At 38.5% G+C, this 26,104-nt stretch overlaps 2 protein-coding genes across 2 annotated transcripts; both read left to right on the top strand.

Annotated features, from left to right (window-relative positions):
* Window positions 1-8,330: 8,330 nt before the first annotated feature.
* LOC135096261 (protein FAM200C-like) lies at window positions 8,331-9,470 on the top strand. The gene is given in 2 exon segments (XM_063997629.1): window positions 8,331-8,953; window positions 8,955-9,470. Coding segments are annotated over 2 exon segments (1,062 nt in total). The 5' UTR covers window positions 8,331-8,407.
* Window positions 9,471-9,583: 113 nt separating this feature from the next.
* LOC135096260 (protein FAM200C-like) lies at window positions 9,584-9,961 on the top strand. Its single transcript, XM_063997628.1, has one exon. The coding sequence runs from the start codon at window positions 9,584-9,586 to the stop codon at window positions 9,959-9,961; it is 378 nt and encodes a 125-aa protein (XP_063853698.1).
* Window positions 9,962-26,104: the final 16,143 nt, after the last annotated feature.

Genomic DNA, 26,104 nt, shown 5'->3' with positions numbered 1-26,104 from the left:
AACTCAGTCCAAACGGTAACCGACGGAAACGATACAGTGATATTCCATCAGAGAAAGTTGTTAGATCTCGGCTTTCCTCATCCAAGACTACCTGGAAGTATGCATCCTTTAAATCTAGTGTGGCATAGTACTGGTGACCTGCCGCGACATTGACCAAATCCTCAAGCCGAGGTAATGGGTAAAGATCCGCAGCTAGCTGTTCGTTCACCTGTCTAAAATCCAAACACATTCTCTTACTCCCATCAGGTTTGTTCACGAGGACAATTGGAGACAGCCATGCTGCACTCGAAGGCTCAATCACACCTCTCTCCTCCATCTCCACTAGCATTTGAGATACTAACATCTTAGCATGTTCAGGATAACAGTACATAGGAGATTGGCAAGGGTTTGGGTCGGACACGGCAATGTGGGCAGGTTCACCCGAGATGGTGCCTATGTCCTTCTTTTCTAACATGAACAGCTTCTCATGTGATAACACTACATTGGACAATTGTTTTTGTTGATCATTCGCGAGGTGAGCCCAATTCTGTTGATTAATGAGACTCTGCAAACGTTCTGCTCGGGTACCATTTCCTTCTACCACATCATTCTGAGGTTCCAACTCATTCTCAATACGGGTGTGGCACACTTGTGAGGATGTATCCTCGACTGGACCAGAATATTTCTCATAATAGGCCAATACTGTACCTGTCTTTAGGAACTTATGTACCTTGGACAAATTGTCTACAAGTACAGGAATGGTTTGGGTTTCACTGACTTCTACTAACAACGGGCAGGTTTGAGAAGAATGTCGAGATTGAGGATATACCAACAGACTCGATCCCGAGTGTTCATCAACCTCAACTTGAATTACTTTACCCTGGTGGGGCTTCAGATGAACCATATCTTTGAGCTGAACTCGGCTCTTCTCTTCACATTGAACGCTCATGGGAAGAGATTGGCAAACCCTTCCTACACAAACTTGAGTCTTACGGACATGAGAAACAGAATATGAGGTTCCTCCCCAAAGCATCATCTTCTCCCGCGGATTCCAAGTTAATCTTGACCGCTGAATAACATCACAACCTAGCAACAAATCTCTTTGGAGGTATGAATCTGGCACTACTGAAATCCACTGTTTGCACACTTCTTGATCTCCCACATGAATTTCAACTTTTACCATCCCAAGAACTCTTAACGGATCTCCATTTACCGCTGTTAATGATGGCAAACACCTGGATTTATCTATTTCAAGACTCAGCCTACGTACCGTACTTCGCCGGATTAGGGTTACACAACTACCTGTGTCGAGTAACGCAGAACATAGTTTACCACTAACTATGAGGTTGACTACAGGTGATAGATCTTCTCGGCCTAGTCATTGAGTAGAATCACCGACTGATACGTTGGGTGTTCCTTCTGTCAATTGTGTGTTACGGACTGACTGGGATTTCTTGGGAAGGGCACTTGTTCTCCCATCATTTTTCTGGGGAACTGAAGGTGTCCGTGGGGTTTTTCCCGGGCATGTGGGATTACCCCGACGGCAGCCGTACCTCCTACAATCGAAACAGTGTCCCCTTTCTGGTTTCCTCCAACAATCTCTCAGGGAATGAGTTTCAGTTTGGCAAAATGCACAGAATTTGCGAGGTGATGAAGGTGCTTTGGAGACACATGACCTACTTATTTGTTGTTGCAACTGATCTAGTTTAGCAGCAATTTTTGACAAATTATTTTCAGACTGGGGAGAGGAAATATCTGATTGGATGCTGGCTAAACTCTGCGAGTTACTGCGAGAGCAAGAACGAGAGGTATCCTCCCCAGGATGATTAGGAACTGAATTGACTGACGCATGTTTTTGCATTAGCAAGATCCGTTCATTTTCTACATGTCCAAGGAATTTGTTCAAGGGAATATTGTCATCCATGAACGTCTCAAGAAGATCTTTACTGCTCTTGGGGAATCCCTGCAATAACTTACGTTTGAGAAGCTTGTCTCGATCAGGTAGAATTTCACCATGAAATGTCCCTCGGATAGCTGCATAGTGACATTTGAACTTGTGAACAAAGGATTGAGGGTTTTCTAGCCAATCATAGTGAAAAGAGTCACTCTGTCTCCAAGCTTGATCAAAATTCAGGTCCACGCCAAACTCTTTGGTTAGGTATGTCTTACAGTCCTCCCATACCTTTACTTCTCCTTGTCTTTGCGCTGTGTGAATCATAACCGCCAAGTCCCCATCAACTCGCGACTTAGCCACTTCCGGCTTGACTCTAACCTCTGAGGTTGACTTCGCAGGGGTACTTGTCATGACTGGGGCTAATGGCATGGAATGACTAGGGAGTGAGGTTTGAACTTGCAACTGACTGTTTGAAAGAACGGCTGGAGTACCTCCTCCCTCTGGGGGAACTGCCCTACTCAGCGAGTCCTCCAATCCATCAATTCTCATTGACATATTTTCAAGTTTAGCCACCATAAACTTCATTGTATCTATCATTACCTGATTGGCATTGACCTCTGATTCTCCCTGCTCTGGATTTTCCCATCTAACTCCACCATATTCTTCATCCTCCTCCATATCTATTAGTGACTCTATGCGATCCATGTTGAACTTTAGTGTACAGGGCCAAATAGACGAGCTTTGGCTTTGCTAATATTCATAGCCAACTTTTGTTGAATTTGAGCCTTGGCACTGGTTTCGAAATGTACTCCATCTCTTCCAAGGGTAAACACAAAACTGTTAAAATTGATACACAAGAACTGTTTACTTTTAAGCAAAGCGGCATTCACTGCACGTTTTATCTTTTTATAGCGTTCATTCGGAATTACTGGTCTGCTAGATGGATACTGTCTATTTTCTATTTCTACCAAAATAACCTTCGAACCGCAATTTCGTTCAATTTCTTTGCCAATGTTCAGAATTGTATCTGTTAATTCACAAGGCTGTGTATTAGGATTGATGTCGTTGCTTCCTAACCAGAGGAAAGTGAGGTCATGTCTCCATGCCAAGACGTGATTCAATCACTCGTCATTAAAGAAATTCCTAGCTCTTGCTCCTCCTGCACGATATATCCTTACTTCTGAATTCTCCACTTCCACATCAAACCTACGTGGTACCTGGCTATGACCTACAACAGCCACTTTGAACATTACTTGACCCAATATTACCCAACTGCCAGTACTCTGTCTCTCCCAATACGACTGGCCAAGACTACAGCGAATCCCACCGCTGCCACCAGTGTAACGCCACCCCCCCCCCCTCCTCCCTTCTCCTCACCGGTCCGATCAGAGCTCTAATGAGACGAGGCAAAGATCTTCACGGTAAAGAAGAAAAAAGAAGAGGAAGAGAGAAGAGGTGAAGCACGCACACACAATAGAAAAAAAGAAAACATTTTTGATTGGTAATGGTTCTCGCCTTCATCGTCATGGCCAGAGGGTAGGGAGAGGTTAATTATCACACAGTACCTACAGTGTGGCTTTATTAGGAGGAACGAAAAATATAAAAATAGCAAAAAAATAATTAAATGAATAATACTGATGGGATTCTTTGGGTTGACTGACCCACTATGACACTATCGAGTGGTTAATCTAGAAAAAAAAAAAAATAAGGCACTTGAAATTCTGGTATGGCATATACACTTATACTCCGTTACTTAACACTACGAATACACAAGAAAATAATTACTTTTATAACTCCTCAAGAGTACCATTGATTCTGGGCACCGTTATATCCCTAAATAGCGTCACAGCCTTCATCCATCACTTCTCTAAGGCAATAATATTGCTCACAACACATTCACAGTAGATTATACTTGACTAAAGAAACATTACATGGCTAACACTTTCCCAAGACTCTGTGGCCTGTCTCCACGTGGGACCAACACTGGCTATTTTATCTGTTGCCAGAGGGAAGGGAGACGCCATTCTGTTGCCAGAGGGAAGGGAGACGCCATTCTGTCAACACGTACAGTCACTATATCTTCACTAGAGACATGAATAATAAACATGAACACAGTAATATTCACTTCTAAATAAAAGAAAAATCAAATATTTCAGAGCTACGAGACCCACCTGTTGCCAGAGGGAAGGGAGACGCCATTCTGTGCTCTCTCCCTCAACACCCCCAGGCCTCTGAAGTTATTGGAACCTTAACTAGTTCTCTCTCTCTCTTCTTTCACAAATAATTTTACTGAACCGTTAGTTTAAATAAAAATGCAGGAATAATTGGCTAGCAAGGTGAGCATATAGGCTGGACATTAGTTGAAGTTAATAATTGAATTCTAAATTACTAACATATTTTATAAGCTAGGGAATGACACCTTATGAGTTACTGGTAGGCTGACGCAACATGATGTAATCCTATTATTCGTATTACCACTGATTAGAGAAAACCACAGTTGAAATAAGTAAAGACTATTTATAACAAATATTTCAAGACTTTTAAATCACTCCCACGAATACACGCCTTATAAATATACTTTTTCATATAATTACTAAACCTTTAATTACCGCTATTATCCTCCTCTTCACCGCAAGCTACAAAAGAAAACAATTATTGGGGAGACTCAAAGAAACACAGAAATAATAAAAAGGAGCGTTACACTACCAATGGGTTTTGATCTAGATTTTCCCAGTTCAGGTTTAATTCTAGCAATGGGGGAAGTATGGGCAGCCTCGAGCAGTTGGCGCTCATGTTCTACCCTGTCAATAAATTTATCAAGAGGATAATCCTCATCCAGGAAACCTTCTAGTCTAGCCTTTGCTTCTTGGGTTAAGCCCTGCCACAACTTTCTTTTGATAATTTTCTCACATTTAGGGAGTTTCTCTCCTGGAAAGCTCGTCTCTAGGGTGGCATATTTGCAAGTGAATTTGTTGGCAAATGCTTGGGGAGATTCTACCCAGTCATATGTCTGTGCGTCTATGTCTCTCCACGCCCTGTCAAAGTTAACCTCTTGGGAGAATTGTGATAGAAGCAATTGTTTAATACTATTCCAGGTGTGACAATGATGTAAGGTTTGATGGTTATGTATGAGAGCCGCGAGCTCGCTGCTGACCCTACTCTTTGCAATTTGCACTTTGCGGGTGTCCTCATTGCTACTTTGCTCCACCAGTTCAATGAAAATTTGCAGTTGGGTAGTTGAGTCAAGACCTTGTAGGTGGTGGAGTTCAAGAATTGGGATATCTCGGGGTTTGGTGGGAGTGCTAGGTGCTCTGTGTAAATTAGGGATGTTAGCCAAGCGCCCAATTACCTGATTTTGTTGATTTAAGATTTGCTTTAGTTCCTCTACTTCCTGTTCTAAAGTGTTCAAGTCTTTCCCTTTACTTTCATGTTTAACTGCTCCCAGGCTCTCTCTGGTGTTGTGATCCATTAAGTCCTGCCACGGGTCTAATCCACCCCTTGGGAGGCGAACATTATCAGTCATCTTTGCTCACATGGAAGTTTAACGTACTGGGTGTAGAACACAATCTCTCAGGGTGATTGTTAGGTGACCTGCGATACACAGTATGCGCTCAGGTTTTCTTCTTCCAGGACAATGTGTTCTACTCCACTGCCTCTCTATCGCTACTGTGACCTTCAATAACTCTTTTGATCTTACTGATTACTTGAGCTTGGCCTCTCTCGTCCCAGTGAACACCATCCTCGCTCAGTTCTTGTACAAATTGAATATTATTAAAATGAATGTTTGGGGTCTTCAGGGCTCTCTTTACTCTATTATTGATTCCTACTTGGAATTTCTTATATTTCTCCACTGACATTCCCTTAGGGTTGGTCCTGGGTTCAATTTGGCAGACATGCACTAGTGATTGGCATTTGGCAGTGATTTCTTTGATGATGTTCTTAACATCGGAGAAAATCCTAGCGGGATTGGTAGATGTTTCTATGTCATTGCTGCCTATCCACAAGATGGTCAAGTCATGTTCCCACTCGAGTACTCGATTTAACCGATCATCCTCAAAGAAAGTTCTAGCCTTTGCTCCAGGGACTCTGAATATCCTAATTTGCACATTTGTTACCTTTAGATGCCGGGGAATCTGGCTATGCCCTACAAGTGCCACCTTCAACATTTACAATTATTTCCAGTCTCCACCTCTTTCGGTCAGTCGCGAAATAAATGCCACCGCTGCTCACCAGTTTAGTGCCCACGAAAAAAAAAAAATATATAAAATAAAAGTCACCTTCAGTTAGTGCCCACGAGTGATGTTCCCTTGTGGCAGACGATAATCACAAATCCTATCACTGGATTAAAAGAAATACAAATATTGACACTTTTATAGATTTTTAATTGATAATGGAATAATCCGAATAATAATAATAAAAAAAAGGAATCCAGAAATACAAAAGAATGGTAGCGTACTCTTCAGTTACATAAAACTGCGATGGAGATATCTTCGCGACTACTGAATTGCGGGGGAGACCAGAGAATAAATAAATAAATAAAAAATATACCTAAAAGGTATGTATAGACCTGAGGACAGTCTCACACGGTGATCTCGAACCAGGTGGTTGCACTAGTCACGTGGAGAGAACCAACAAAAGGAACGAAAAAATGTGAATATCTATCCACTCAGAACAATAGTTTATCAACAGGAATATCTGAGGAGAATCCGAGAGAGACTGAGGAGAATCCGAGAGAGACTGGCTTTGCTTGTGAGGAAATAGGCGGGAAACTAAGGATAAAGGTTTCCAGTGGGGAAATTTATTAAGAGTTATAATTTTGTGTTAGTGGGGGGGGCGACTAGGTTGTGAGTTCAGGGATGAAAAATATGAATAATTAAGTTACTGTTTACTTTATAGTTGTTACTTTAAGAAGTTTAATTCAATGGACTTTTGAAATCAATTGGGGAATTAGTCAAGGTCTGGTATCTCTTCCCGGCTTGCGTAGCAACAGGGGTAAGAGGACGGCGAAGCAAAGAAGACTTATCAGATTCGTCAACCTCATTGGCGTGGCGTAATTATCTGGGATTTGTTTGAGCTGGCTTAAGACCTTACCATTATAGAATTAATTTGATCGTATTAAGGGCTCCCCATTCTCTGGAATTAGGTGAAAAATTCGCCTCTATAACCTGGCCAAGCAGGAGAAATTACGTTTATTCACGGGGTATATTTATCATAGAAGTGGTCAACACAGTGACGCTGAGAGGGAGAAAAAGTAAGGACAAAAGGAAACTGAGGAGAGGAGGGGAAGGGGGCGGTTAGTCACATGATACTGAGACTGTCTGGTCATCCCCGCACATTACATGGGCCTTAGCCTAGAAAAAAAAAAAAATAGAAATATACATAATTAATTTCCAGCACTACATATGGAACCATCAAAAGGTTAAGAACCCCTGATCTATACTCTTTAGGCAGCCCAATTTTTGAGCAGTAAAATAAAAATAAATAAATAAATAAAGAAAGAAAGAAGGATTTGTGATGTATATGCACACAAAGTACAAATGAATAATATTTTCAGTATACTTATGTATGTAATTACATTATCGGTAGAAATCATGAGATTATTATCTGAAGATATTTCATAATCAAATATTGGGTGAAGAAAATAAGAAAAGAAAACGAAAATGAAAGTACTAATAGAGAAAGACGTCAGTATGAGGAAATTATATGTTGTTTATAGTGTTTTTTAAATGTTTTCAATGATGTATGAATTTTGGTTTGCTCAGGAATGGAATTCCATGTTTTAAACCGTATATATAACAGAGAGGGTTTAGGAAGGGGGATAAAGACCCAGGGAGGAGTTAGGATTCTTTTAATCTCTAACGTTTCGGCTGAATAGCCATCCTCAGAGAGACTGATTTACATGAGTGAAAACACACTATTTATAACAACATACAAAATTTTCTCATTTGACATTCGTACAGAGTATTGCCATCCTGGCGTGTAGCTCACCTAATTTTATTTTCCTAGATGGCATTATCCGCCTACGTGATGAGCCTTTACTGGGGATTTTCCTTGTACCTGACCTGAGGGCCAATTTGGCAGAATTACCCGCCCTAGTTGTTATGAGGGCTCCCTCTATAGCTTTTCTCATTCTTTTCTTCAATCCAACTCTAATTTCTTTAGCCTCTTCCCATTTTGGTAGGTGTTTACATTTTTCTATGTGCAATACAAGGGAGTTTGATGTGTTGTGTTTTAAAACATCTTTCCTATGCTCTGCTATTCTTGTTTTAAGTCCCCTGCCTGTTTCTCCTATGTACTGCTTTGTACAACCTTTGCATGGTATGCTGTACACTACGCTGTTATTATTAACAAGTCTGGTCTCTTTAGTCCTCGTTAGCTCACCAATTTTCTCTCCCGCTAATGTTGCTATTTTTAATCCTGTTTTAGACAAATATTTATTGATTATGGAAGCCTTGTCCGAATTTGGTACACATATATACCTCTCTCTTTCGCTGGTTGTACAGGGATCTTTATTCTCTTTGTTTGCTGAATCGTATGAAGCTGGACTCAAGCAGTGTTTTTCAAGAAACGTGGAAACTGGTGGAAGCATCTTACGAGCTGTCACTACTTATTGCAAAAACAAAGAAGCCTCACTCTGTGGGGGAGACTCTTGTAAAACCCTGCATTTTGAGTGCTGCAAATACTGTGCTTGGGGAAGAAAGCCAAAGAAAGTTATCAAAGATTTCCTTATCAGATAACACAGTGAAGCGTCGCATTGACGAACTTTCAGAAGACATAAAAGAACAAGTTTTGGACAAAATAAAAGCATCTCGCTTCTTTGCAATACAGTGCGATGAAAGTACTGATGCTGCTCACCTCTGCCAGCTGCTTGTTTATTCTCGATTCGTGGATGAAGGAACTGTGAAAGAAGAAATTCTTTTCTCAGCAGCACTGGAGACAACAGCAAAGGCCATCAATGTTTTTTCAAAGGTTGATGAGTTTTTCCAAGAGCACGGTCTTTCATGGGAAAAATTAGTCGGTGTTTGTACTGATGGTGCCCCATCAATGATTGGATCTCGCTCTGGATTTGTGAAGCTGGTGAAAGAAAAAAAATCCTGCTGTAACTGGGACTCACTGTGTTATCCACAGACAATCATTAGCAAGCAAAACTCTGCCTGGTAATCTACGCAGTTCACTGAATTTGGAAATAAAAGTGGTGAATTTTGTAAAGAATAGCTCTTTGAATTCTAGGCTTTTCGCAGCTCTTTGCTCAGATTTGGGCACTGATTACAAGACTCTCCTGTTTCACACCGAAGTCCGCTGGCTTTCCAAGGGAAACATGCTGAGTCGTCTTTACGAGCTCAAAGATGAAGTGAAAATTTTCTTGCAGAAGCAGAAACAAGACAAACTGTATGAAGCATTCAGAGAGGAAGACTTTCAGCTCTCACTAGCATACCTTGTGGACTTTTTTGAGGCTATCAACAACCTCAATTTGAAGCTACAAGGAAGAAACACAAACATCATTGCACACTCTGATGTGATCAGAGCTTTCACCGAAAAATTCATCTTTGGAAACGAAAAGTACAAGTTGGGAACTTTTCATCGTTCTCACATCTGAATGAGCTCTTATCTGAGGAGAGAAACAATGAGCAGTATGACGTGACAAAAGAGGTTTTATCACATCTGCATTCCCTTGCTGAGGAATTTATACACTATTTTCCAGATGTCTCAATGGAGAATTCTCTTTGGACATTGGTGCAGAATCCATTTAACACTGATGTGGAGTTGTTACTGGAATCACTGCAAGAGGAAGCCATCGATTTGAAATGTGACTCCAGCGCGAAAAGGGACTTTGAAACAATTAAGTTAGAAGAGTTTTGGGTGAAATATCTCCCCATGTACCCAAAAATAGGTGAAGAAGCACTTCGTGTGATTCTTCCCTTTTCTTCTACTTATCTTTGTGAAGCAGGATTTTCAGCTCTTGTTGTTCTGAAAACAAAACAGCGCAACCGACTTGATGTAGAAAATGACTTGCGTTGTGCGCTGTCATCCTTCAATCCTAGAATTTCTGATCTTGTGAGGAAGAAGCAGCAGCATCCATCTCACTAAATTAGTTCATAAATTTTGCCTTAGTCTCATGAGTCATTCCAAATATTATATGCCATGTTTTCAAATTATTTTTTTCTTAAAATTGCAACTCAATTTTGCCAATTTGCTAATGTTCAAACCTTTTTTTTCGCTCATTTTGAACCAAATGTTTCCTTTTTAGTTACTGGAATGTACTATTATTTGTTTGAGTGGCTTTCATTATTAAAATGTAATACAAACAAATATGTTTTCCTGAACAATGCTAAGAAATAAATGTAAGAATCATTTCATATGAAAAAAAAAAAAAAGAGGCACTGGGGGCGTGCGGGTCTACTGGAAGCAAAAAGGGGGCGTCAGGTAAGATAGTTTGGGAACCACTGCCTTAGACGGAGTTCAGAGCTAACTATAATTCCTAATCTTTCTCGTACCCTTTACCTACCAGAGTTTGGTTGTCTAATGTGTACCTATTGTGTGGGTTTCCTCTACCTACGCTAAGCACTTTGCATTTATTGATATTAAATTGCATTTACCATCTATCCGTCCATTCATTCATTCATTCTATCTAAGTCTGCCTGCAAGGCGATGGCATCCGATTCTGACCTAATTAATCTACCTATCTTTGTGTCATCCGCAAATTTACTAACATCACTACTAATTCCACTATCCAAGTCATTGATATACATTAGAAATAACAATGGCCCTAATACTGATCCCTGTGGTACCCCACTAATTACATGACCCCACTCGGATTTCGAGCTATTTATTACCACTCTCTGTCGCCTGTTACCAAGCCATGATCCTATCCAGCCTAACACCTTCCCATCTATCCCGTGTGCCCTAACCTTTCTCAGGAGCCTTTGATGGGGTACCTTGTCAAATGCTTTACTAAAGTCCAGATATAAGATATCATAACTATCACCATTATCTACTGCCTCGTACACCTTACTGTAAAAACTTAATAAGTTTGTCAGGCAAGACTTCCCCTTCGTGAAGCCATGCTGTGACTGATTTATCAAGTTATGTTTGTCTAAATGTTCCCTAATGTTCCTCGCTATTATTGACTCTAACATTTTACCTACGACTGAAGTTAAGCTGACAGGTCTATAATTAGACGCTAAAGTTTTATCTCCTTTCTTAAAGATGGGTACTACATTAGCCTGCCTCCACATTACTGGTACCTCACCCGACTCCAGTGATTTCCTAAAGACAGAAACTAACGGCTCACTAATAATCTCTTTACATTCCTTAAGTACTCTGGGATATATTTCATCAGGTCCTGGTGACTTGAACTTTTTTAGCCTATCTATCTCCTGTTCCACTATCTCCCTAGTTATGGAAATATCTGTCAGCTTCTCATTCTCATCTGCTCTAAACACCTGTTCACTATCTCATCTCTAGCTAAAACAGCTTTTATGAAGTTAGGTGTTCTGAGACGTCTCCGCCAGTTTTTCTCACCCCCCCCTAGCTGCTAACTCTGTACAAGGGCCTTATCCGTCCATGTATGGAGCATGTTTCACATGTCTGGGGGGGTTCCACTCATAATGCTCTTCTAGACAGGATGGAATCAAAAGCTTTTCGTCTCATCAACTCCTCTCCTCTAACTGACTGTCTTCAGCCTCTCACTCACCGCCGCAATGTTGCATATCTAGCTGTCTTCTACCGCTATTTTCATGCTAACTGCTCTTCTGATCTTGCTAACTGCATGCCTCCCCTCCTTCCGCAGCCTCGCTGCACAAGACTTTCTTCTTTCTCTCACCCCTATTCTGTCCACCTCTCTAACGCAAGAGTTAACCAGTATTCTCAATCATTCATCCCTTTCTCTGGTAAACTCTGGAACTCCCTGCCTGCTTCTGTATTTCCACCTTCCTATGACTTGAATTCCTTCAAGAGGGAGGTTTCAAGACACTTATTCATCAATTTTTGACCACTGCTTTGACCCTTTTATGGGACTGGCATTTCAGTGGGCATTTTTTTTTATTAGATTTTTGTTGCCCTTGGCCAGTGTCCTTCCTACAAAAAAAAAAAAAAAAAAAGATCCCCGCTCTACAAGTGGTTACCCCGGAGTGACTAGACGTGATGTGATCATCGTGGAGCAGGGACGGCCTACGGACTGTGGTGATTGGTGGCAGACTATAACTACACAGTGACTATATGCTGGTCGTCCAGGTACTCTATTATTTTAACTTTTGTCTTGTTTGGAATCTATGCCCTTGGAACTATGCCGAAGCAGGACGAGGGTTCGCTACTTACATCTGGTGTGTTTTACAGTAATTGAATCACAGTTTGTTCTTGCCAAGATCACTGTTTCAAGTATTAAATTTCACCATATATTATCAAATTTGCCACTTAGAGTAATCAATCAATTGAGTGATGAAGTCATCAATTCTTCAGACTATGGTGAATTAAAGCAATCTTTGATATCTCTTTTCACCAGGTCAAAACCTGAACTTTTTGACTCTCTTGTTAATCAAAATAACATAATGTGTGACAGACCTTCCAGGTATTTGAGAGAGTTGCGTAAAATAGCTGCTGAACTAAGGATGGATGATTCCTTTATAAAGTTGAAATTTTTTAAAGCACTACCTAGTAGCATCAGACCTCTCCTAGTGACATATGAGGAGAGCTCTACACTAGAGGAAATGGCTTGTGTAGCTGAGACATTGTTGGCCTATGGCTCAAGTAATGCAAGTGTAAACAACAGCGCTAATGTTTCCATGGTGGAAGGTAGACAAGGGTCCAGGCCTGCGAACCGGAACAGAGATAATGGTATAGAGGCCCAAATTTCACTTCAGCTTGTCAGGATAATGTATTTTCTAGAACTTGTGTTCCCATTGGAGTGCGCGCCTTTCATGAAGGGCAGCGTCCTCAGGTGTGCAGGTACCATCTGTCTTATGGTAACAGGGCAAAATCATGTAAACGATGGTGTATACTTTCTTCTACAGCTTCTAATATTTTGTCAGATTCTCATCCTAATTCTCGTTCTTCTTCTCCCACTCGCGTATTCCACCAGGTGGGAAACTAGTAGGGCAGTCTGTAGAAATATCAGTTGCGACCGTCGGACTGCCACTTAAAGTAAGTGCCACAATCGGCTGCAAGAATTGCCAATTTTTGATAGATATTGGTTCATCACTTTCGCTGCTTCCTAATGAATCAGAACTTACTCCGTTCCTCAGGCCAACTGCTGTTACTCTTACTAATGCTTCAGGTAAACCCATACATTGTTATGGTGAAGTCGATGTAGACCTTGGGATACGATGTATTAGGCATTCCTTCCCTAGGTCTTTCATCATTGCTGACGTTATACATCCAATTTTGGGAACCGATTTTCTTGCAGCTAACTCACTAATAGTAGACTGTTAAAACCAGTCGCTAATAGACTCCTCTACCCAATGTAAGATTCCTCTTGAAGTTTCTTATTCTCCTATTTCTTCATATTTGGTTAATTATAATGGGGTAGACTCAAAAGCTGCTGAACTCCTTCCTCAGTTTCCGGTTCTCACTTCACCTTTGCAGTTGTCAGCCACTACACCTCCTGTGGAAACTATACACCATCGTATTGATACAGGTGACTCGCCTCCTATACATTTCAAAGCAAGACCTTTGACAGGTGAGAAACTCAAAGCGGCTAAAGATGAATATAAGTTTTTGCTTAATGCCGGAATCATTCGGCGCTCTAACGCACCTTGGGCGTCTTCTCTGCATCTCGTGCCTAAGAAGGAGCCTGGTGCTTGGAGACCTTGTGGTGACTATCGCGGACTCAATAACGTAACTGTGAATGATAAATATCCCATACCACATTTGCGCTGTCTCACCATGTCACTTAAGGGTAAGACCATATTTTCAAAGATCGATTTACAGCGTGCATACTTACAGATCCCTGTGGCCAAAGACGATGTACCTAAGACTGCAGTATGCACACCGTTTGGTCTGTTTGAATTTCTGTATATGCCCTTTCGTCTTAAAAATGCAGGTTCCACTTTTCAGCGCTTCATTGACACCATATTGGTTAATGTTAAGAACACTTTCACCTACTTGGATGACATCTTAGTAGCTAGTACAGCTCTTGAAGAACACATTGCTGATGTTAAGACTGTTCTTTCTACTTTAGCAAAACACAACTTAAGACTATCTATAGATAAATGTGAATTTTTCAAGTCATCGCTCACCTTCCTTGGCTATGAGGCCAGTGCTCATGGAATTAGACCACCTCAAAACCGCGTCACTGCAATTTCAGAGTTTCCTTTACCTCAAACTTCAACTGCATTGCGCCGTTTTATGGGGATGCTAAATTTCTTTAGACAAATGATCCCTAATTTTGCCGATGTTGCTTATTCATTGACAGAACTCTTACAGCATAATCCATCTTCTAAATCTCTCTTATGGACAGATGTTGCAAGGGACTCCTTCAACAATTTGAAGCAAGCCCTAGTTACTTGTCCTACCCTCGCCTATCCCTCTCAGAAGGCAACAGATTACCAGCTTGTGACTGACAGCTCGAGCTTCGCAGTTGGCGCAGCTCTATACCAGATTATAGATGACCCGCCTACGCCTACGCCTCTAGGATTTTATTCCAAAAAGCTCTCTGACACTCAGAAAACCAATTCCACCTATGACAGAGAACTCTTAGCTTCTTATTTGGCTGTCATTCACTTTAAAACACTCATTGATGGCCACTCGGTCACCTTGTTCCTTGACCATAAACCTTTAGTTTCTGCCTTTCATTCTAAGTCAGTTGCAAAGTCTGATAGGCAACAACGGCAACTTTCTTTAATCTCTGAATATGTATCATCTGTACTGTACATCCATAGGGACAACAATGTTGTTGCCGATTGTTTATCAAGACCATCATGTGCAATTTCAGTTGATTCTTTCGACTTGTGTGGCATAGCTCGTTCCCAGGAAGGTGACACCAAGGTCGGTTTGTACAAGGAAAGATTATCCAATTATACCTTGCCCTCTAATCTTACTCTATGGTGCGACACATCTACCAACGCACCAAGACCGTTTGTTCCTTCTTCTCTTAGGATAAATGTCATTCATTCATTACACGATCTATCTCATCCTGGTATTAAGACCACTGCTAAACTAATTAAACAACGTTATTTCTGGCCTTGTATGAACAAAGATATAAGGGAGTTTGTAACGAATTGTCTTAAGTGTCAACAAGCTAAAACACACAGACACACAATATCACCAGTTTCTCCTATTTCTACTCCTACTGATCGCTTCCAGACTGTTCATATAGATATTGTTGGACCATTGCCTCCTGCTACTCTTCCTAACTACCCATACCCTCTCCCATACAGTTACCTTCTGACTTGCATTGACAGAGCGACAAGATGGACGGAAGCTATACCTGTAATAGACACCACCGCGAGCTCCGTCGCTATTGCATTCGTGGCTGGTTGGATTTCTCATTTTGGAGTCCCGCTACAGGTAGTGACAGACAGAGGTGCTCAACTTGAAAGTGAGTTGTTTTCTGAGCTTTCCTCAATTATTGGCTTCCATCACATGCGAACAACTGCTTATCATCCTCAAGCGAACGGTATCATTGAACGCCATCACCGCTCTTTAAATTCAGTGATACGTGCTAGACAAGAGAACTGGTTTTATGCTTTGCCCATAGTCTTACTTGGATATCGTTTGACACCTAATATGACCAGTTACTCGCCATTCACTGCTGTCACAGGAACTCATATGTTGTGTCCTTCTGCAATTATCACTAAAGACTCGCCAATATCAATGAACAAAGATACTATACACCACTTGATTAAAGAAATGCAGGCCATTGATTTTTATAACTTTTCATCAGGTGAATGTCACTCCTCATTTAAACCATATGTTCCTAACGTTCTGTTTTCATGTTCAAAGGTCTGGGTGCGGATTGACAAAGTTCGCAAAAGTTTAGAAGCTCCTTATTCGGGACCTTATGAAGTAATACAACGTGACCCGAAATACTTCATCCTCAGACTTCCTCAGGGTGACACATCTGTATCTATTGACCGTCTGAAGCCAGCTTATATACCAATCACCAGACAAGCAACATCTAATGATAGAGATGACCTGACTACGTCTACCTTAGACTCTAATTCATCTCCTTTGCCTGATATCTCTGCTTCTACACCTTCCCCTTCTGCTCATTTCCAGTCGATCTTCCTCGCCATACCATACCTAACTTCCCTCATACAACTCGTTCAGGGAGGACAGTGTATTTCAATCAACACCCTCACAATTTATATTACTAGGTGAACTCCGTTCTTGAGGGGGAGTATTGTAGGAGTACATAGATACACCATTAGAAGTTCGAGGTAGGTTCCAGTAATGTGGTTTACACCTCGTTGGGTACTGCCATGGTCTCGGTCATTCGGCTGACTGGACGCCTATCTAAAACACCACACACACACGCCTACAATGGTTTTCCTTTATTGTGATTTAAGCACCACCTGGAGTTTGGGCCTCTGTTGTTGTATACTTGCTGTGACCGTGTCTGAGGAATCTAACTGCGCCTGTGAACAGCGCCCTGCAAATAAACTCACGGCACCTGTCTGGAAGTTTCTGTACCGATCCCCGCTCTACAGTTTAAGTACCTTTTGTGGACCACCTCTCTATCATGTATAGCACGAGAACAGGCTGTGTTAAACCTAGGTTTGAAAGGTTTAGGTCGAAAAAAAGTGAGGAATGTACGCCTCCATGCCAGACACTATCACCTCTGTTATGCACTCGGCACACAGAGACGGGTCTTTGACATGGAAGCAGTAGTCATACCAACAAAAATCAGCAAAATACCTCCTCAGGTCCCCCCAACAGGCAGAGGCAAAACGCCAGAGGCACCTCCACTTAGGGGGATCCTGAAGAAGAATTGGAGTGATAGGACAAAATACATAATTATATGAGATTGTGATCAGAGGAACCCAATAGAAAAGAGAGGGTGACAGCATAAGCAGGATTAGAGGTTAGGAAAAGGTCAAGAATGTTGGACGTATCTCCAAGACGGTCAGGAATGCGAGTAGGGTGTTGTACCAATTGCTCTAGGTCCTGGAGGATAGCGAAGTTGAAGGCTAGTTCACCAGGATGATCAATGAAGGGAGAGGAAAGCCAAAGCTGGTGGTGAACATTGAAGTCTCCAAGGATGGAGATCTCTGCAAAAGGAAAGAGAGTCAGAATGTGCTCCACTTTGGAAGTTAAGTAATCAAATAATTTCTTATAGTCAGAGGAGTTAGGTGAGAGGTATACAGCACAGATAAATTTAGTTTGAGAGTGATTCTGTAGTCATAGCCAGATGGTAGAAAACTTGGAAGATTCAAGAGGATGGGCACGAGAGCAGGTTAAGTCGTTGCGCACAAAAGCGCAACATTCAGCTTTTGATTGAAAATGAGGATAGAGAAAGTAGGAGAGAAAAGAAAAAGGGGCTACTGTCAATTTCCTGAGACACCTGTGTTTCACTGAGGAAAAGAAGATGAGGTTTCGTGGAGGAGAGGTGTTGCAGAAGTTAATGAAGAAAAAGTTGAGAGTGGGTGTCAAGACACTTTGAGTCGATGTCAGAAGAGCAGTCTAACCTGGGGAGATTTGTGGTCCCCTCCCCAGATGGAGACTCCGAGGCTGGTGTAGGAGTCGCCATGATAATTTTTAATTTTGAGTGAAGGGTGTGTGTGTAATTAGGTGTTTGTAGTTTTGTGTGGAGGAAGAGAGTTGTCTTTAGAAGGCAGGCTGTGATTGTCCCATTGTGTTGTGAGACAGAAAGGGAAACGTTCAGTGAGGCCACAGCTGGGTTTAATGATAAGTTCACAGTACCCCTGATCCAGTGCTTTATGAATAACATAATAAATTTTGCTAAAATTGACTGTTAGTTTGCTGCTTAAACACCAGTTATAGTAAATGCCGAGATTAGCATTTACAGCATAAACAATTTTAACAGGAATGTCTATTTTGAGTATTTTCACAATGTTAGGTACCAAAATGCCAAAAATATCTAAAAAAAAAAAAAAAAACGCTAATCACGTTTCTCGTAATGTCCTTTTATTTCCTCATGCAGAATGCCTTGCATGCACTTACACGCTTTGGTGCTTAACAATGTAAAAAGCACTCAAAACAAACGTTTTTTGGGAGTGTTTTTTTCTCCATATAAAGTACTATTCATGCATTTCATTTTTTTTTTAGGTCCCAAAATGCTAAAATACATAGAAAGCAACCTATATTGGGATATTTAAAAAAAAATGTACCTTTTGAGTGTTTTGTGTTTTTGAGTTTCTTATGGACCAAAACGCTAACAAGCTTGCAAAATACCGTTTATAGAGAAAGAAAATAGCATTACCAGAAAAAGGGAATTTTCAATATTTTGAGTTTGTTACGTACAAAAAATACCAAAGTGTATGGAAAGTACCGTATTTCAGAAATTAAACGATATTACAAGAAACGTGTATTACGTGTTTCTGATGTTCTTAAACTTAGGAATACTTATAATATATGTTTCTTCTAATATCGTTTGAAAAACACTCAAAAGACACGTTTTTGGGAGTGATTTGTTTTCCCGTACAGTGTGCTTTCTATGCTTTATCGCGATTTCTTTTTAAACATGCACAAAATCACTTAAAATATGCGTTTCTTGTAATGGATTTTGGCGTTTTGGTACCTACAAATGTAAAAAGCACTCAAAATACATGTTTCTAGTAATGTTGTTCTGTTTTTTCATATACAGTTCTATTAAGATACTCAAGAACATTCTTAATACACGTTTCTAGCAATATCCTTTCGTTTTCCCTTATAGAATGGTAATGTTATTCTGTTTCTCCATAAAGGGTGTTTTGCATGCTTTTTAACGTTTTGGTACGTAACTATCTAAAAAAAAAAAAAGCTATGAAGAGACATTTTTGGTATTGTTGTTTTTCCATATATGTTACTTTGAATTCTTTGTAGCGTTCTGGTGGCTAACACGCCAAAAAAAAAAAAAACACTCAAAAGACATTGTTCTGGAAAAGTGGTTTCGTTTTACCATGCTTTTTATTTTTGTTTTTGTTTTGGTACCTAACAATGTGAAAATCACTCAAAGTGCACATGTTGTTCTGTTTCTCCATATAGAGTACTATTCGTGAGCTTTACCGGTTTTGTATCTAAGAAGCTCAAAAACACTCAAAATACACGTCTCTCGTAATATTCTTTTGTTTTCCCATATAATGTACTTTCCATGTATTTTGGCGGATTTCTTCGTAAGAAGCTCAAAAACACTTTTGGTAAAGTTATTGTTTCTCTATAAAGGGTGTTTTAAATGCGTTTTAGCGTTTTGATACGTAAATAGCATAAAAAAAAAAAATCAAAATTGATTTTTGATAATATATGTATATTTTTTTTCCATGTAGTGATTTCCATGTTTTTTTTTTTAGGGTTTTAGTGCCTATTACGTCCATAAACACTGAAAAGACATGTTTCTCGAAATGCCGTTTCGTTTATAAATAAACGCTCTCAAAGACACTCAAAAGATATGTTTCTAGATATGCGGTTTCAGTTTACCATAGAGTGTGCTTTGTATGCATTTTGGCATTTTGGTGTAAAAAATAGACCTTTTTGGTAACGTTAATCTGTTTCTCCATATAGAGTGCTTTGTATGCGTCTTAAAGTTTTTGTACCTAAGAAGCTCAAAAGCACTCATAATACGCATTTCTAATATTTTTTTTTTCTTTGACCCACATAGACTATTTTTTCATGCATTTTCGCGTTTTTCTATGTAATATATATATATATATATATATATATATATATATATATATATATATATATATATATATATATATATATATATATATATATATATATTTTTTTTTATGTAGGAAGGATACTGGCCAAGGGCAACAAAAATCTAATAAAAAAAAATGCCCACTGAAATGCCAGTCCCAGTCAATTTTGTCCCCAGTCAACAAAAATATGTTTTGCATGCATTTTAACATTTTGATATTGAAGCTTAAAGACAAAAGACATATTTTTTGCTTATTTATATGCTTTTTAGCGTTTTGGTACCTAAAACGATGAAAACACTAAAAAAAAAAGCAAGTTTCTGGTAATGTCGTTTCGTTTCCTAATAAAAAGTTCTTTGCATGTATTTTGGTGTTTTTGTACCTAACAATGTGAAAACAGTCAAAAATGAGTTTCTGATAATGTTGTTCTGTTTCTACATATAGAGTGTTATTGGCGCGTTTTAACGTTTTGTTTTCTATGGTCAATAACACTCATAATAAACGTTTCAGGTAATTACGTTTTGTTTCACCATATCGGGTATTTTGTATGCATTATCCCATTTTTGTGCCTAACAAGCTCAAAATTACTCAAAATACATATTTTTGGTTATGTTATTGTTTGTCCATATAGGGTGTTTTGTATGATTTTAACGTTTTGATACCTAAGAAGCTGAAAAAGACCCTAAATACGCGTTTTTCGTAATGTTATGTTTTTTTTTTTTTCATACACAAAGACAGGTCTCTGACACGGAAGCAGTAGTCATTCCAAGGAAAATCAGCAAAATACCTCCTCAGGTACTCCCAATAAGCAGAGGCAAAACACCAGAGGCATCTTCACTTAGGGGGGATCCTGAGGAGGGATTGGAGCAATAGGACAAGATACAGATATGAGATTGTGATCGGAGGACCCCAACGGAGAAGAGAGGGTGACAGCATAAGCAGAAGGATTAGAGGTCAGGAAAAGGTGAAAAATGTTGGGCGTATCTCCAAGACAGTCAGGAATACGAGTAGGGCATTGCACCAATTGCTCTAGGTCGTGGAGGATAGCAAAGTTGTAGGCTGTTCAGTGAAGGGAGAGGAAAGCCAAAGCTGGTGGTGAACATTGAAGTCTCCAAGAATGGGGATCTCTGCAAAAAAGAAGATGGTCAGAATGTGCTCCACTTTAGAAATTAAGTAGTCAAAGAATTTCTTATAGTCAGAGGAGTTAGTTGAGAGGTATACAGCACAGATAAATTTAGTTTGAGAGTGACTCTGTAGTCGTAGCCAGATGGTGGAAAACTCGGAAGATTCAAGAGCGTGGGCACGAGAGTAGGTTAAGTTGTTGCGCACATAAACGCAACATCCAGCTTTGGATTGAAAATGAGGATAGAGAAAGTAGGAGGGAACAGAAAAGGGGCTACTGTCAGTTGCCTCAGAAACCTGAGTTTCAATGAGGAAAAATAAGATGAGGTTTAGAAGAGGAGAGGTGGTGTTCTATAGATTGAAAATTAGATCTTAGACTGCGAATGTTGCAGAAGTTAATGAAGAAAAAGTTGAGGGGGGTGTGAAGACACTTAGGATCGTCGACAGAAAGGCAGTCCTACCTGGGGACATTTATGGTCCCCTCCCCAGATGGGGACTCCGAGGCTGGTGTAGGAGTCGCCATGATGATTTTAAAATTTTTGAGTGAAGGGTGTGTGTGTTATTAGGTGCTTGTAGTTTTGTGTGGAGGAAGAGAGTTGTCTTTAAAGGGCAGGCTGTGACTGCCCCCTTGTGTTGTGAGACACAAAAGGAATCGTTCAATGAGGTCACAGCTGGGTTTAATGATAAGTTCACAGCACCACCTGAACAGTGCTTTAGACGTCACTGGGAATACCTAACAGTGAAACACACTGATACTACACTTTTTTTTTTTTTTTTGTAATGATATTCTTTTCTTAATATAAAGTTATATTCATGTGTTTAGCATTTTAGCATCTAAGAACCTCAAAAATTATTCAAAAGAGAAGCTTATGGTAATAGCATTTAGTTTCCTCATATTGGCTACATTGCATGTGTTTTGTCGTTTTGGTACTCAATAAACTAAAAAAAAAAAAAATCTCAAAACATGATTTTGTTAATGTTTTGTTTCTACAGAAAGTTTTTTTTTTATTCGTTTTAGAGTTTTGGCACATAAGCTAAAAAAAAAAAAAAATGAGACGATTTTGATTATGTTTAGTTTTCCCAAATTTGATGTTTCCCATGCTTTTTAGCTTATTGGTGTCTTATATCCTTAAAAACACGCAAATGCCACGTTTCTGGTAATTTCGTCTCGTTACGCTTGCATGTTGGTATTTTCCAACGTAACAAGGTCAAAAACAGTGTAAATAGACGTTTTTGATTAAGTAAGTACGTAAGTAAGTAAGCTTTATTGTCACATTGAATTACATACAACATGAAAATCTTCTTGGCTTGCTCAGTAGCTCATCCACATATAATATAATATACTAAAAATAATACATCATTAAAAATACACACTCACACACATAAAACAAAAGTTAGCGGGAAGCAAAGGAATTGAAGAGATCTATACTCTTAGGAACAAAGGTATTTTTAAATCTAGTAGTTTGCAGCTTTGGGAGGGCAAGTCTTTTACCAGATCTCAGGAACTTGTATTGGCAGTGCAGTGGATGCTGGACATCATTCATAATTTTATTTAGTTGTTTTATCACCATCATAATATATATATCATCTAGGGAATCAGTTCTAGCTTTAAGTTTACCAACGTTCTTTACAATTCTTTGAGTTTATTTCTATCTTTACATGTTAAGGATCCATACCATACTGTAATAGCAAAGCTCAAAATGGATTCAATTACTGATTTATAAAATAGTGATAATATTGATTGATCTATATGGATGTTTTTCAATATTCTTAGAAAATGAATTCTCTGTTTACATTTTTTGTATAATTTAGTTGTATTTGAAGATCCTGTTAATTTGTCATCAATTATTACGCCAAGATATTTATATTCATGTACTCTTTCAACTTGCTCATTGGCTATGACTAGTGGATCTGGAATTGTGTTAATTGTGAGGAAATCAATTATCATTTCTTTTGTTTTCTTTACATTTAGATTTAAAAAGTTATTATTGCACCATGTAACAAAGTCTTCAACTTGCTTCAGGAACTCTCGTGAATCATCATTACTGATTTTTCCCACTATTGCCGTGTCATCTGCATATTTAATTATAGAACAACTTTTATATTTACTTCTGCAATCATTTGTGTACAATACAAAAAGTAGTGGAGCCAGAACACAACGTTGGGGTGCCCCTGTATTTGTTATAGCAATGTCTGTTCTGTTTCTCCTGAAACAGAACATGCGTTTTCATGTTTTGGCTCGAAAGAAGCTAAAAAACACTCAAAAGCCATATTTTTGCATTGTTGTTTCCTTCTTTCTACATAGTGTGCTTTACATGCATTTTGGCGTTTTAATACCTAACAAGTCCAAAAAACAGCCATAATAAAGGTTTTGGTAATGTTCTATTTCTTCATATATTGTTCTTTGTATGTATTTTAGCGTTTTGGTACCTAACATGGTGGATAACACTTATGATACCATTTTTGTTTGTTTGTTATAGAGTACTATTCACGTGTTTTATCGTTCTGATAACTAAGAACGTTAAAAACACAAATAATACACCTTTGTGATTATATCTTTTTCTTTCCATACATTGGTTATCTTTCATGTGTTTAGGCATTTTGGTAAATAACAAACTGAAAAAGATTTAAAACACATGTTTTTGGAAATGTTCTTCTGTTTTTCCAGAAAGGGTATCTGGCATGCGTTTTAGCGTTTCGATACGTAAGATTCTTAAAAACATTCAAAGGAAATGCTTTCGATTTTGTTGTTTTGGTTTCCTATGTAGGGTGTTTTCCATGTTTTTTTTTTTTTTTTTTTAACATTTTGGTGTCTAATACTTCCATAAACACCGAAATGACAAGTTTCTGGTAATGTTATTTCGTTACATCATATTGAGTTATTTGCGTGGATTTTGGAGTTTTGGTAACTAAGAAGCTCAGAAACACTGAAAAAATGCGATTCTCATAATGTTATTCTTTATATAGGGTACTTCGTATACATTTTGGCATTTTAATACCTAATATGTTGAAATACACTCACAATTAATGTTTTATTTATTTATTTATTTATTTATTTATTTTTTTATTTATTTATTTTTTTTTCAGTATATAGTGATATTTTTGTGTTCAGTACCTAACAGTCCCAAAAACATTTATGACACAGGTTTGTGGAAATACCATTTTGTTTCCACATATTATGTACTTTGCATGTGTTTCGGTGTTTTGGTACATAATCAACTAAAACACTCAATATTGGTAATGTTCTGTTTCTATAGAAAGGGTGTTTTGAATACATGCTAAAGTTTTGGTACGTAAGAAGCTGAAAACACCTAAAAGACACGATTTTGATAATATTATTTAGTTGTCCCATATAGGGCATTTTATATGCTTTTTAGCGTTTTTTTTTTCTTTATGTGTCTAATATGCTCAAAAACACACAAATGAGACATTTCTGGTAATGTTACACCATATAAGATGTTTTGCATGCATTTTGGCATTTTGTTACCTTGCAGACTCAAAACATTCAAAATACACGTTTTGTCCTGGCTTTCCATAAAGGGCTCGTAAGAAACTGAAAATCACTCAAAAGCCAAGTTCTTCGTAACTTTGTTTTCATTTCCCATATAGTTTGCTTTGCATGCACTTTAGTGTTTTGGTACCTAAGAAGTTTAAAAGTCAATACAGGTTTCTGTTATTATTGCTCTTTTTCTTCATATAGGGTTTTTTGTATTTTGGCGTTTTGCTACCTAACATGATGAATAAGACATAATACAGATTTTTTGTTATGTTTTATTTCTGAGTATAGATTATTATTCACGTGTTTTAACGTTCTGATACCTAAGAACTTCAAAACCACTCACAATACACGTTTGTTATTGTAGAACTGTGTTTCCCTGTATTGGATGCTTTGCATGTGTTTAGGTGTTTAATACCTAACAAAATAAAACAAATACTTAGAACATACGTTTTTGGAAATGTTGTGTTTTGGAAAAGGGTATCTTGCATGCGCTTTCGCGTTTTAATAAGTATGAATTTTAAAAACATTGTAAGGACACGTTTTCGATTATGTTGTTTTGGTCTCCCATGTAGGGCATTTTCCATTTTTTTTTTCTTTGTGACTAACACGTCCAAAAAACACCAAAATGACACGTTTCCGGTACTACTGTTTTGTCCTTACCGCATATCGATTTATTTGCATGCATTTTGGAGTTTTGTTTTCTTAAAAGTTCAAAATCACTGATAATACATGATTTCAGTAATGTCCTGTTTCTCCATATATGGTTCTTTTTATGGTTTTCGGCGTTTTGGTACCTAATATGGTGAATCTTACAATACGTGTTTTTGGTAATGATGTGATCTGTTTCTAAATATAGATTAATATTCATGTGTTGTAGCGTTTCAGTACCTAAGAACCTCAAAAACATTTATATGACAATTATGTTTTAATAACAATGCTTTTAAGCATTTTCATGCTTAATGTGCTCAAAAACACTTAAATGACACCTTTTTAGTAATGTCGTTACGTTACCCCATATAAGGTGCTTTCCATGCATTTTGTCGTTTTGGCACCTAACAAACTCAAAAAAAATATTCAAAATAGACGTTTTTGATAAGGTTGTTATGTTTCTCAATAAAAGGTGTATTGCATGCTTTTTAGCATTTTGGTAAGAAAGAAGGTAGCCTCTCAAAAGCCACGTTTTTGTTAATGTTATTTTCTTTTCTTTTATAGTTTGTTTGGCATGCATTTTTGCGTTTTCGTATTCATTAACTTGAAAAACAGCCTTATTACAGGCTTTTGATAATGTTTTTTTTTCTTCATATAGGGTTCTTTGCGTGCATTTTTGGCGTTTTGGTACCTAACAAACTGAAAACTCTTAAAACACAAATGTTGTTCTCTTTCTCCGAAAAGGGTGTATAGTCTGTGTTTGAGAGTTTTGGTACGTATGAATTTCAAAAATACTCAAAAAACGCGTTTTCGATCATATTTATTTCATTTCTTATGTAGGATGTTTTTATTATTATTTTTTTTCTTTACCATTTGGTACCTAATACGTCCAAAAACACCGAAATGTCACGTTTTTGGTAATGTCGTCTCGTTGCCACATGTCCAGATATTTACGTGCATTTTGGCGTTTAGGTAAATAAGAAACTAAATAAATAAATAAGACACAGTTTTGATATAAGGTGTTGAAATAAGGTGTTATCCATGATTTTTAGTGTTTTCGTGTAATATGAAGTAGTTTTAAGTGAGAGGTATACAGCACAGATAACTTTAGTTTGAGAGTGACACTCTAGTTGTAGCCAGATGGTGGAAAACTCGGAAGATTCAATAGCG

The sequence above is a fragment of the Scylla paramamosain genome, unplaced genomic scaffold (genome assembly GCF_035594125.1).
Source record: "Scylla paramamosain isolate STU-SP2022 unplaced genomic scaffold, ASM3559412v1 Contig3, whole genome shotgun sequence".
NCBI classification, from domain to species: domain Eukaryota; kingdom Metazoa; phylum Arthropoda; class Malacostraca; order Decapoda; family Portunidae; genus Scylla; species Scylla paramamosain.
This window is presented reverse-complemented; position numbering and strand designations above follow the sequence as displayed.